This window comes from Hemicordylus capensis, chromosome 1, assembly GCF_027244095.1.
Source record: "Hemicordylus capensis ecotype Gifberg chromosome 1, rHemCap1.1.pri, whole genome shotgun sequence".
NCBI lineage: Eukaryota > Metazoa > Chordata > Lepidosauria > Squamata > Cordylidae > Hemicordylus > Hemicordylus capensis.
Genome location: NC_069657.1, coordinates 217,248,211 through 217,260,948, shown reverse-complemented (window position 1 = coordinate 217,260,948; position 12,738 = coordinate 217,248,211). Strand labels below are relative to the sequence as shown.

At 41.5% G+C, this 12,738-nt stretch overlaps 1 protein-coding gene across 4 annotated transcripts in view; it reads left to right on the top strand.

Annotated features, from left to right (window-relative positions):
• BOLL (boule homolog, RNA binding protein) overlaps positions 1–12,646 on the top strand; it is a 66,204-nt gene extending 53,558 nt beyond the window's left edge. For 3 of the 4 annotated variants that reach the window (XM_053277719.1, XM_053277709.1, XM_053277727.1), the window contains exons 9-11: positions 2,224–2,352; positions 4,955–5,053; positions 8,616–12,646. In XM_053277719.1, the coding sequence (XP_053133694.1) occupies positions 2,224–2,352; positions 4,955–5,053; positions 8,616–8,774 (387 nt within the window). In that variant the 3' untranslated portion in view covers positions 8,775–12,646. Of the gene's footprint in view, positions 1–2,223; positions 2,353–4,954; positions 5,054–8,597 lie in introns of all 4 variants that reach the window. The other variant, XM_053277735.1, reaches the window with a different exon arrangement.
• Positions 12,647–12,738: the final 92 nt, after the last annotated feature.

Below are 12,738 nucleotides of genomic sequence, written 5' to 3'. Positions count from 1 at the left end.
AAGGTAGAAGGAAGAGGAAGAGAAGATAAGAGGAAGTGCAAAGGCAGGAAGGAAGGAAGTGTCCCTGAGAGTAGCAATCTACATTCCAAAGGGATAGTGTCAGAGCAGTAGAGAAGGGATGACCAGTGTCTTGACCCTCTAGCCCTTTGACTCACTAGTCTGTCCTCCACTGTTTTTGAGACAAGAGACAGCGCAAAGTCCTTCACTTCCAACAGAGACATCATTGGAGAAGGCACTGCATTCTCTGGATGTGAGATGTTCTCTGCTGTACTATCTGGAAGCAACCAAGAATATTAGGAGGACAAAGAAGCTGTTTGTGGCCTATAAGGGTAGAGCCAAGGGAGAGCCAATATCCCAACAAAGACTCGCACATTGATTGTTGGAGCATATAAGCTGCAGAGTGTAGATCTACCACATACTATACGGGCGCATACGCATCCTCAGCAGCCCATCTATCTGGAATCCTTATTGCTGATATTTGCATGGCTGCCACATGGTCCTCACAACAGCTGTTTATTAGGCAGTATGCCAGCGATCTGCTGAGCAGACAGATTTTGGGAGGAGTATTTTTTAAAGGGTGCCTCCATAGGCTTTAGGGACTACTGTGCTGCCACCATAGTAGAAAGCTGGCTAATGACCCATTCCTTGGGAATGCAACGGATCACGATCCAGACAAACAGGTTGCTTACCTGTAACTTACGATCTGGTAGAGATCTGTTGTATTCCTCAGACCCTCCCGAATCTCCCCGCAACAGCAGTAGTACAGTGATAAATGGAAAACAACCAAATAGAGACACTGTAAGATCATCAGGAGATGGCGGTCTGCCAGAAATTGAGAAAATGGTGCCCCCAGGGGCAGAGCCACCATTGGGCCAACGGGTTCAAAAAACCTGGGCCGGTGACCAATCAGGAGCCGCAAGAGCAGCCCCAACACGCCCTCCGCGTCTGACGTCAGACGCGGGGGTGGTAGTTTAGCTCCCGAGCAGGGGCCGCGCAGCCCCTTTGGGAACTAAACTAAGGCTGGTGCTGCGTTTGCAGCGCCAGCCAGGAGCGGCTCTTCCATGCAAAGGCAGGGAAGAGTCGCTCCTGGCTGCGCGCTGCAAACGCAGCACCAGCTTAACTAGCTCCTGAAGGGACCACGTGGCCCCTTCAGGAGCTAAGACTAGTGCTGCGTTCGCAACACAGCCCAGGAGCAGGCTGTGCTGCGAAAGCAGCACCAGCCTTCTAACTGCCGAAGGGGCCGCGCGGCCCCTTCAGCAGTTACAACTGAGCTGACTCCTGAGTCCCGAACAGAGCCTCGAGGCTCCGTTCGGGAGCCAGGCCACGCCTCCACGTCAGATGCGGGGCGTGGCTACCCCTTGTGTCTGACATCAGGGGCGGGGCTATCAGGGTGGCCACACACGGGCCACCGGCAGGCTAGCTACGCCCCTGGGTGCCCGCTACTGCCAATTTCAATCAAAGCATGAAATATGTGCGAGGCAGAGTGGGCATCACGAGCTAGCGGTGGCACAGAACCCATTCCTTAGAAATACAACCGATAACTACCAGATCATAAGTTAAAGGTGAGCAACCTGTTTTTATCATGATAACGTAATGCCAGTCAATTAATCATGGACCTTAATCATGTCTAACTTCCTTTGGATACAACCCATCTGAAATTTGTTTTGCATACTTGTTTCCTCCCCCCTCCCCCGCAGCCCCATAATTATTGGCTGACATCCCGACTAATCCTGTGCTAGTGTAAATGTTTTGCACTAGTGCAAGGTTTTGTACTAATTAGTTCTGGGAACACAAGTTGGGAGCTTCAGTTCCAGACTAGTGTTGCACTGATGTCACAGGGTGCATTTGCACAACCTGGTGCGTGAAACCTCTTCCTCAGCACATACATGTCTGAATGATGCAAAGCTGTCCACTATTCTTCTTGCACAAACACAACACTTGCACAAGTGGACCTAGAGTGCAAGTGGTGCAAGTGATTGAGCAACTTTGCACATCCTCTCGGCCACATGATCTTCTGTGTGCATCATGGTTGGTTGCACTAATGCCACATTAGTCTACTTGTCAGCAAGTATTTCCCCACCATATATAAATGTTTTCATACTTGTACTGGACATTTATAATACATGGTGGTGTTTTTTTCTTTTTTAGTCTGAACTCTTTTGAGAAGTGAATGGGTGTACATTTTAATAAAAGTTATTTTTCTCCCTCCCCCCTGCCTTTTAGTCTCCTGCTTCTCCCACCTCATTCTTTTATCTACATCCTTCTGAAATTACTTATCAACCACTGGAAATTGCACAGGATGGTGGATGTGTTCCTCCTCCTCTTTCCCTAATAGAAGCTGCAGTTCCAGAGGTATTTATGTTCAGTAAGGTACTTACAGACAGCCTCTACTTTAGAAAAAGTAATTGATTCTAGATAAATTAATTGGGTATTGTGCATAGAGAATAAATGGTTAAATATTTGCTCATAATTAAATATTTTAGAAATCTGAGGAATTGAAGATTGGACCACAAGGGGGCAGGTTTGGTGCTCTCTGCAGCAGTGTTCTCATGCAGCACTTTTCCTCATAGATTGGAAGGCAGCCATTCTGCTTGCAGAAGGTGTCTCCTCCCAGTTTCTGTGTGTTTCCTTTCCTCCTACAGTCACCTACACCACATACCTTGAGAACAGCTATTTGGGAGGGCTCTGTGGCCTGCAGTGAGGGGAAAGGAGTATGAAAATCGGCCTGGGCCACTGTGGATGCTAGCCATTGTGGATCTGCCTAATCATGTTGAGCCTTCTTGTCCCCAGGTTGGGCCATTTATCTGGCCCAAAAAGTGTGAGAGTTATAACCAGGGAGATGAAACATTCAACAGTTTATCAGTATTTAACTTTCCATTTCGTTTCTGGTCCCAAAAGTGATTCAGTAACTGGTCCAGACACTATGAACTGGTTTAGAAATATTTCATGCAGAATAATACAGAACTCTTACTTGCAATGTGACTCTATAAAATTAGTACTCTTTATTTGCTCGATTAAAAAAATAAAATAAGGCTATTCACATGAGCAGCCTAGGCTAGGTTGCTCGTGTGTGGTGCCTGGATTGCTCCCGATCCCAGTGCTCATGCCCAGCCTTACCTTTTAACCCCAGACTTTTAACCCCAGACTTTAACCAGGGTTAAGGGTGTGAGTGTGCCCTTAACCCCGGCGCCAGGGTTGTGTGTATGCTTGGGCTGCAGGCAGCCCAAGCAAACACATAGACAGGCACATAGAGCATGAATCTCAAGGGGGAATCCCCCAATGCACCACACTTGTTACGCGGTGCATTGTGGGATATCCAGAGCTTGGACGCATCGTCCCAGCCTCTAGAGATCCTCCCTGCTTGGAGCAGCTCAGATCATCTGGGAGCATGAGCCACACTCCCAGCAGCATGTTGTGAACCATCTGGGGGGAAGGTGAGTTGAACCCTGCCCCCCCGCCTGCCCACCCAGCAGTCATGTGAATAGGCTCTGTGTATTTATTTGTCAACTATTTATTTTTGAATTTTTGTAAAGGTTTTTAGGAATTAAATACATACTAGTGGAACCAGGCACAGACCATCTGCGCCTCTAGCCCCCCTTCCCAGCTTTCTCCCACCTGCCGCTGCTTTTTTCTCTCCCACCCCCATCCGCCCACCACCACGGCTTTTTTCTCCTCCCCCCGCTACTGCCGCCGCTGCTTTCTTCCCCCTCTCCACCTCCCTCCTCACTCGGCCGGGCCGCCTTCATTATTAATGCCAAAACTCTCGTAGCGTGTCACGAGAGTTCTACCGCCAAATCATGGGCATGCATGCCGGCTAAGAGAATTAAATATACTAGCCAACCCCCACACAGAGCATCTGTGTGCTCTTTGGGGCCGGCTACCTCTCCCCCACCACACCTGCCCCAGTCTCTGGCTGAGTCCCGCCGCGGCCAGGCCGGCCACCACCACCACCCATGCTGCCGGGCTGGGCCACCCCCACCCCGCTGCTGCCGCACCACCATCACCGGGCCGCCGCGGTTGCGGCCGGCCCCAGAGTGTCGCTGCCGCCGCCGGGCCCACCGCCTCGCCTCCGCGGCTGGGCCCGCCGCCTCACCTTCGCAGCCAGGCCCGCCGCCTCGGCTCCACGGCCGGGCCTGCCTGGCTCCCCGGCCATGGCCGCCGCCGCCTTGCATAATTCTCCTGGGTGTGCGCCAGGACCAATCAGGTGCCCCCGTAGCCCAGCCAATCAGCTGGGCTGCTAGGACGCATTCTTCCTGGGCACACCCAGGAGAAATATATATATAGATAGATGATAAAAAATAGGAAAATGCTCAGTTGAAGAGCCCACACTGAGTCTTTTTTTGCTGGACAACAGCGTCTACTTGAGCACCAGAAAGATTACCAGTCCAAGGCCCTGTCTATCTGTCTCTCTTACTCCTCTTTTCTGATGAATTTTCATTCATTTTCATTTCATTATCTTATGAATGATTTTTACTAAGAAATATAGTTTCTCCAAATACACTTGGAGCAGAGTGGAGCCTTTACCACCCCTTGAAATAAATACCTGAGTGCCTGATTGTTATGTACTGATTGCCATTTTTTGTGTTTAAGAGTTTGGTTCCAGTTCAAAGTAATCAAGAGACTGTAGCTTTGGGCTCAGTTCCACATCATTGAAAAAGCCTGTCTGAGCCAGTTTTGGGGATCAGTTTCAGTTCAGATCCCTGGTTACAGCCCCAATGTTTAAAGTAGTGATCTGCAAAATTCAATTTCAGGTCTATTTCTTTAGATGCATTCTGTCAAAAACATTGCTAGAAACTTTAGAATAACTTTTAGCCCATTTTTGCTGGAATTCCATAAATCTAATGTTTGGAGACAATGGAATGAGAATTATTTTACAATTTTCCTCTGGGCTATGAAGAGGTAGTTTTTTCATGTGTGTTGTAAAAATATATTTTAATATTTGTTTGTATACCAGCCATATTCTGATCATGGAGTTCAAGCAGCATATCACCAAGTTTATGCTCAAAGTGCCGTAGCCATGCCAGCTGCTGTGATGCAACCTGAGTCTGTTAAAGTAAGGTTTATAACCTTTATTTTGTGTTTGTGTGTGTACCTGAAAAGGGCACATTCCTAGTTGAATGTGGAGAGCCTAAAGCCCTCTTTCCCTTACAACATTAGTCTCTTTCTCTTAGATATTATTAGCATACTTTCCTTAAGAGAATAAGCTTATGAGATCACCTGGCTCTGTGTGTGTGTGTGTGTGTGTGTGTGTGTGTGTGTGTGTGTGTGTGTGTGTGTGTGTGTGTGTGTGTTTGCGGCACAAGTGGTCAAAACAAGTGGTTTGAAGCAAATTTGGTACAGTAAAGTTGTAGTGAGTGACATCTCAACATCGTAGTTTGTGATGATGTCATCCACCCCAGGTCAAGATGGAAAATGCATGAACATTTGAGATGCAAATGGTAACTGATTTGGACAAAACTGGCACAGATCTGGATTGTGATCTGTTGCATTATTAAGGAATGCGTTCTGTGCCTACACAGGGACCTCATGGATGAATTAGCTAGCTCCTTGTGACGCCTACTCTGCCCTGCATGTGCTTTGTGCTTCTGTTAAAATCGGCAGTTGGGGACCAGTAGATGTTCCAAACAAAAAACAACCTTACCCCTGAGGTGACTGTACAAGATTGTCAAAATTGAGTAATCTGCAAGAAATTGAGAAAACGGCGCCCCCAACTGCTGATTTCAGTGGAAGCACGAAGCACAAGCAAGACAGAGTGGGCGTCACAAAGAGCTAGCTAATCCATCTGCAAGGTCCCTGCGCAGGCACAGAACCCATTCCTTATGAATACAACGGATCACTACCAGATCATCAGTTACAGGTAAGCAACCTGTTTTTATAGGGACACCTCAAAAGCATAGTTTGTGATGATGTCATCCACCCCAACTAAAGATGGCAAATACATGAACATTTGAGGCACAAGTGGGCTAACTTGTGAACTAGTTATTTCATTGGATCAAATTTAGACTGATCTAGACCAAATTTAGTCCAGTTGTAGGGATAGTGAAAGGAAAGTGGGCATGTTAGTTCGTACCAGAACAACTTGTTTTTATTGTGCTTTTAATATTGAGTTGTAAGTAATCTTACAGCTTTCAAGTAAAATTGATTAAATAAAGAAATAAAATATAAGAATCCTTTGTTACTTACTGTGTGTCGTTTTAACTGTGTGTCATTAGTTTTCATGTTGAAATATTTTTAAATATTAAAGGTTTGAGTATACATTTTAATGTAATCTATAGCTACAAGATGTTTCCTCTAGATGGAGCTACAGTACTATATATCATCACTAACTAACATTCCTGTTCAGTAGAAACTAAATATGACATGATGAGGAATGATATTCTATTTTTATTGTTAATATTAATATTATTATTAACAAATTTATATCCTGCATTCAAGTATAATGCTTCAAAAAGCAGGTTACAAAAATAGAAATACAAAAATAATCAAGTTGAAACAACAGTTAAGGCAATAATACAGTAGGTGAGATTTCTGAAAACAGATGGTTGAGGAATGATTCAACATGAATCAATTAAAATACTATTTTCCTTCTTTTCGGAAGTGTATGTTTTGGATTTCATCTTCTATTGTCATTATTGTGAACTGCCCTGAGTTGTGTTTGGATGGGCGGTATATACATGAAATAAATATTGTTTGTGTAAAAGGTGGTATGTCAAAAGCTGGTGAGGTGGGCTAGTAGTACTGAAGTAGTAAACTAGGAGGAAAGTCCTGCTGGCCAGTCAAAGCTTGTGTGCCTGTATAGTAAGCCAGCTATCTCAAGTATCTGATTTTTGTTTTGTTTTTTAATTAATATCCCTGTGCAGTCCTCTGTGTGGGAGTGGATTGGCAGCACCCAGACAAATTTAGTGATGCCTAACTAAGGCCATTTCTGGACAGCAATAAAAGATGCTGGAACAGTGCATTTCCAAGTGTGATTTTTACTCTATCCACACACACCAGCCGGCTCCTGTAGTCTGAGGCAGCGGCAATTCATACTCTGTAGTCTACCAAAGAAAACCACAGGACTCTGTGGGCACCAGGACGAGTTAAAATCGACTCAGCAGCACACTTTACCTTTACCTATATGGACAGCAGGGTCCTCGTGTGAATTCCTCAGTGCCACCTGCTGGCCAGCTCTTGCTTTCTGTGAAGAACTGATTTCTGCTTTTCTGGCAAATGGTGGTTCTTCATAGAAAGCAGGAGCTAACCAGCAGATAGTGCTGATAAACTTACGTGAGGACCCTTCCGTCCGTATAGGGTGGCTTCACATGAAATATGGCGAGTATGATTGCCACAAACCACCGGCTCCTGGCAGTGAGCACTCCCAATGTGAGCCACGAGTTCCAAGCCTGGCATATGCAAATCCGCCCGTGTCAGTTTGCTGAGATGCATTTTCCTCTGCCACCTGATCTCTGTAACCAGGATTAGAAGTTGAGTGGCAGATGTTGAGTGGTGGATCGAAGTGCAGTCCGGCAACCCAATATTGACTGGCTTGTACAACATGATGCCAGGACTGGAGCTGCAGCAGTTTGAAGCAGACATGTTTGCTGTATGCTGTGTGAAACCACCAATTGACAGAGCATCAATAAAAGTCCTAGGTGGAATGAAGCACAGGACTGCAGCAGGTACTGCTGGGACAATAGCATGTGTAGGTTTCCTACAGTGGTATCCTTGGGCTTCACTGGCACAGAGGGATTTAGGAGTGATCATGGCCCTTTCCAGGAGGCATAAAATGGAGAGACTATTGCTCTTTAAATTACCTGTTATCGATCCCTTGTCTTCTGAGATAAAAATAGTTATTGAGCCACTATTAATGGTTCAGACTGGCCATTTGCAGTCTCTTATTCTATCCTTGAGCAGTTGTTTGATCAAATAGCAGTTTTCTGCTAGAAATTTGTTTTTCTCCCCCATCCCCACAGCTTCCAAAATATATCAGAAAGAATGTAGTCGAATGAGGGTAAAGAGTCCATTAGTTAGGCCTCCAAAGCTAAAAAAAATAGAGGAAACATAATTGAAACAAACAGGGAAAACCTCCACTTGCTCTCTTTGGAATGTAGTTCTTTAAGTAAATGCTAAAGAATGTCACTATTCATATAGCAGTATATCATACTGATTCCATAAATACACTAATCTGTCAGGCTGTGTTTTTTTTGGTGGGCTTGATTTAGTGGTAGCATAGAAACTAATCCAGTTGACATAAACTTTTCATGTTGCAAGTGAATTCTGGTTGGCATCCAGGCTAACACCACACTAGTACTGTGGGGGAGTGGCTATTTTTGCCAGTCTCCTGTTCCCTCTGATGCTCATTATACTTCCTAAAAATACATTCCTGGAGGTTGCATATCCCTCAGGGACATATTTTCCAGAAGCACAATAGCTTCAGGGGGAAGGGGAAATCAGTCAAAGTTGCCCCTCCCCCATAGCACCAATGCAGCACTTATTTGGATATCAGTATGTTTTTTTCTAGATCACACTTGTCACAATTATTTTGAATAGACTTGCATGTTGTTTACATTTGCTTATACATTTATTATAGTAAATGGCTATTTTGAAATGTACAGTTTTATCCCCCCTTTTAGGAAGCCAGGATACACTCTGTGAGAAGAAATTTTTCTCATCCTTCTTCTATGAGTCTGAAGCCTCGATATGCACGAAGTCCTCACTTTCATCCTCGAAAAGATTACAGATCAGATGACACAATGCTCACTACTCCTTCCTCTACAGACTCTGTTAAATAGAACCTTAGGTATCTACCAAATTACTAATATGTTAGCACATGAAGGTATGTAATTTTGTAGCTCTTAACATTTATTGAATATAGCTAAGGCAACATGTTCTTGCTTTTTGTAAGAGAATAAACAACCTTGCACTTGAAAACATGCAGTTAGTAAACATAAATTGCAGGATAAAATCATGGTTACCTTTATCAATTGGTAAACTATACTACTATGGTGACACAAGACTAGTAATTTGAACTATGCAATATGCACTGCTTAGTCATGCAGTTTCAAACCAACACCACAAGACAAACCTTACATTCATTTTAATCTTATAAATTACAAAAGCAACTAACTACAATATTAAAGCCATTTTTGCTAGAGTGGTGATATATCCTATGCTTGGATTCTCGGTATTATATTCAACATTTTTGTTTTAGCATTTTTTGATGTGTCTTGTATAATTTGGTGCAGACACTATTACATATTTCAGTTGAAATCATATCTTTTTAAACATTTTAAATGCTCTTTTAATAACTGGACATTGGACCATCTGTTTATATTGACACAATTTTTTCTGATTCTTGTGGTTGATACTGTTCTTAAATATACAGAATATTTTATTAATTTAAGGCATTAGAAGTAGAAAAACAAGTTACTATTTGCATCATTATTGCAGTATTGGAAAACTTCCAGTGAGCCTTTGAGTATCAGTATTTGTCTTCTCCCTGTGCAGGATCAACATAATCACTGCCTGTATCATGTACTTGAGGAATACAATTTTCCTCTTCACTACAAGGATAAGAATTCATTGTTTATTATTTAAAAGCTTTTTGTTATGATCTCTTAACTTACTCTGGCAGAATTAATATGCCTGTTGTATTTAATTGGAGTGCAAGTCCAGTTCCGTTTTCCTGCACAGTAGACTTACATTATTTTAACCATTTATAAATATTTGAAGCTCAGTGTTCTTTATTTCATTTTTATTTTTTCAAAAGTGATTTTCCAGCTGCCTTAAAGACTGATATTGTGGGGCGGAGGGGTGGGGCGCTAATACAGATTTCTGAGGAGTCAGTATTATAATAGTAGTAGTTGCATCAGCAGAATAACATCTAAATAATTTATGTAAAGACTACGGAGAACATTGTTCTGGAAAATATATACAGCCTTAGTACCTGCTTTGTCTACAGTGTATTACTTGCCATTCCACATGCCTGGAGTTAGAGAGAATAAATTCAGACTCTTACTAACATTTTGTTATTTTACGAGTAGCATATTCACTCTAAGTCTTTAAATAGGTTTGCAGCTGTATCGAGGAAATATATATATAAATATAATTTATATATTTTGTAAAAATTTGTGATAACCCAGCAGCCCTGAGATTTAAATAGTTTATGTCAAGTAAAAATAAGGATTGTTGGGGATATCAGTTTAATGTTTCCGTTTTTATATTTACAGAGGTTTTAGAATATATCTGTATAAATGTGTTGACATCTCTTGAAACTGCTTCATATGTGTGAAAGGATTTGCTGAGTTGTAAATATCCTTGTAAACCATATAAAAGTAGCCAGGAAAGGGCCTTGTGTTCTGTTACTATGGCCTTGTTTCTAACTGTATCATGCAACAGTTTTCTATAGCCCGTTTCATCCAAGCAATCAAGGTGGGTTTTAAATCTTTTGCTTGGATTCCCATTTTTACTTTGCTAATTGTACCAAAAAGCATTTGCTGAAACTGTTTAAAAGTGCAGATGTCCAAATATTGCTTAGTATTTAGAACTGTAGTTTAGAAAGCAACTTTATTCATACCTGAAATCCTTTGATCTCACTGCTTGTGTTATGGAGTTCTTGCCATATGTATCAGATAATAATCAGATAAGATCATTACCCATTTCAGTTAATTCGGTTTAAAAGGACAATAGAAATATTAGAATTGTTTTACATTTGTCCATATTTGGCCAAGATTTATTTAATAAAACACAAAAGATAATAATAGACATAAGAGTCTAATATCGAGGTCCCACATATTTATTTTAGCAGTTTATGGCCAGAAGTAAGAAAGCTGCCTTCTGAACTCTGGTTCTTGTGTATTTAATTTGTGTGAAGTGTCACTGTTCTTTTCAAAATGTACATGGATGTTTTTCAGGCACGTCACAGTACAGAACTAGGGATAATACCTGGACAGCAGTATTATTTTGAAACCTAGCCAAATCTCATAAATTCCCTCCTGTCTTTCTTTATTATGTTTCTTCATGAAAAACATTAGCTCCTGAGTCTAGGGAACTTTTCTGATTTGATATGAAGCCATCTCGGTTGTGTGCTGAGTGATAGAAAGCAAGCATTCACAGCACCACCAGTATTTGTTGTAGACTGAATTTGTATTGTTCTGTGTTAAAATCCTGATTTTAAAACATTTGGTTAGGATACATAGCAGAATCATATTTGCCATAGATTTAGAGGTGAAGAAATTATTTAAGTAATGTATGTGATCATAACTCCAAACATATTTTTAAGAAATAGGTAAAGAAATGCCATAATGTTAAATAAAACAGGACTTTCTTCTGTCAGAATGGCCTGTTTTGAGTTTTTTAAAAAAGCATGAACATCAAATTGTTATACTTACGTACCAAAAAAATTTCAGTTTAATCATAACAGTCATTTGACCTCTTACTTTGATATTTCTTTATGTTTTTAACATGCTCTAAAATTCACTTGACAAAATAAACTCGACAAACTGCATTCCACTAATAATTTTGTCTAAGGTAACAGAACACATGGCTTTCAATACAGTATATGCTTTTTAACTGTATTTGAGTCTAGTTTTACAGTATAAGTTTATTGTATATATGTTTGTGTAAATGTTAAGGTAATGGTATTTTCAGGGCACTTGGATTAATCCTCATATTGTGGCAGCTTTTTTAAAAATGTGAATGTGACGAAGAAAATGTTTCAATGATACATGCACATAAATCTACTAGGAAGCTAGACTTTTTAAAAATGTGCTAATTCCTTATTATTGTGGAGCTCAGATAAACAGAATAAGAGTATGAATACAAGTCATACCAAAAGAGTATGCATCTTGCTTGGGGCTTCATTATTAGTGAGTGTTTTTCAGATCTTTGGGTATGATAACATGGTTTTTAAATTATTCTAAATGGCAGTTGAAAGCAGGCTGCACAGTGGTGTATTTTGTGACATAGACATTGTTGTGGAAATATACAGTAGTTACTTTTACTTGTTACTTGCCGTAACAAGGAACTGCTCACATGAAAAATGCAAATCACAAGTACAAATTTCAAATTTTTGCATTGCCATATAAATAGTATTCTAGGTTAATGTACTTCAGCTGCGTTTGCTGTAGTTAACTGCAGTCCTAAGTAAGTTATAGAAATGTACATTTTATCAATAATTTCATAGTATGTCAGCGTTTTCTGTTATCCACTCATTTTTTGTTAACATTATGGGCACAATCCAGTTTACTACAAGCACAGCAGCTGCACATAGGCTCAGTATAGTCCTGTTTTCCCCACTTCCCCTATCTGTGGGGAACACATGTGTTTGTGTTTTCTGTAGTATTGGTAACGTCCATCAAGGCCCTGGGACATGCCATGGGATGTGGTAGATGTGCCCAGACCTCCCATTCATCCCGATAATCTCCTGCATTGCCTACACATACATACATTGAGCAGGGCGGGGGGTGGGATGAGACAGGGACAGAGTTATCTTAAGCCAGTGGGAACCTTCTGTGCAGGGGTGCTATTGCCTGCATTGGGCTGGATTGTGCCTTGTTTGTATAATATACAGTAGCAAAATAGGTTCCTGTAAACTGTACCATCTAATAAAAACCAGTGGTTCTGTAACAAAGTTCAATTCAAATAAAGTGTTCTTTACCTACTGCTCCTGATGGAAGTTCATTTTTGACAGAACAATAGTATCAGTTCAATGAACTAAAAGCCTGTCTCCAGATTTGCATGGCAATTTAGCATAAC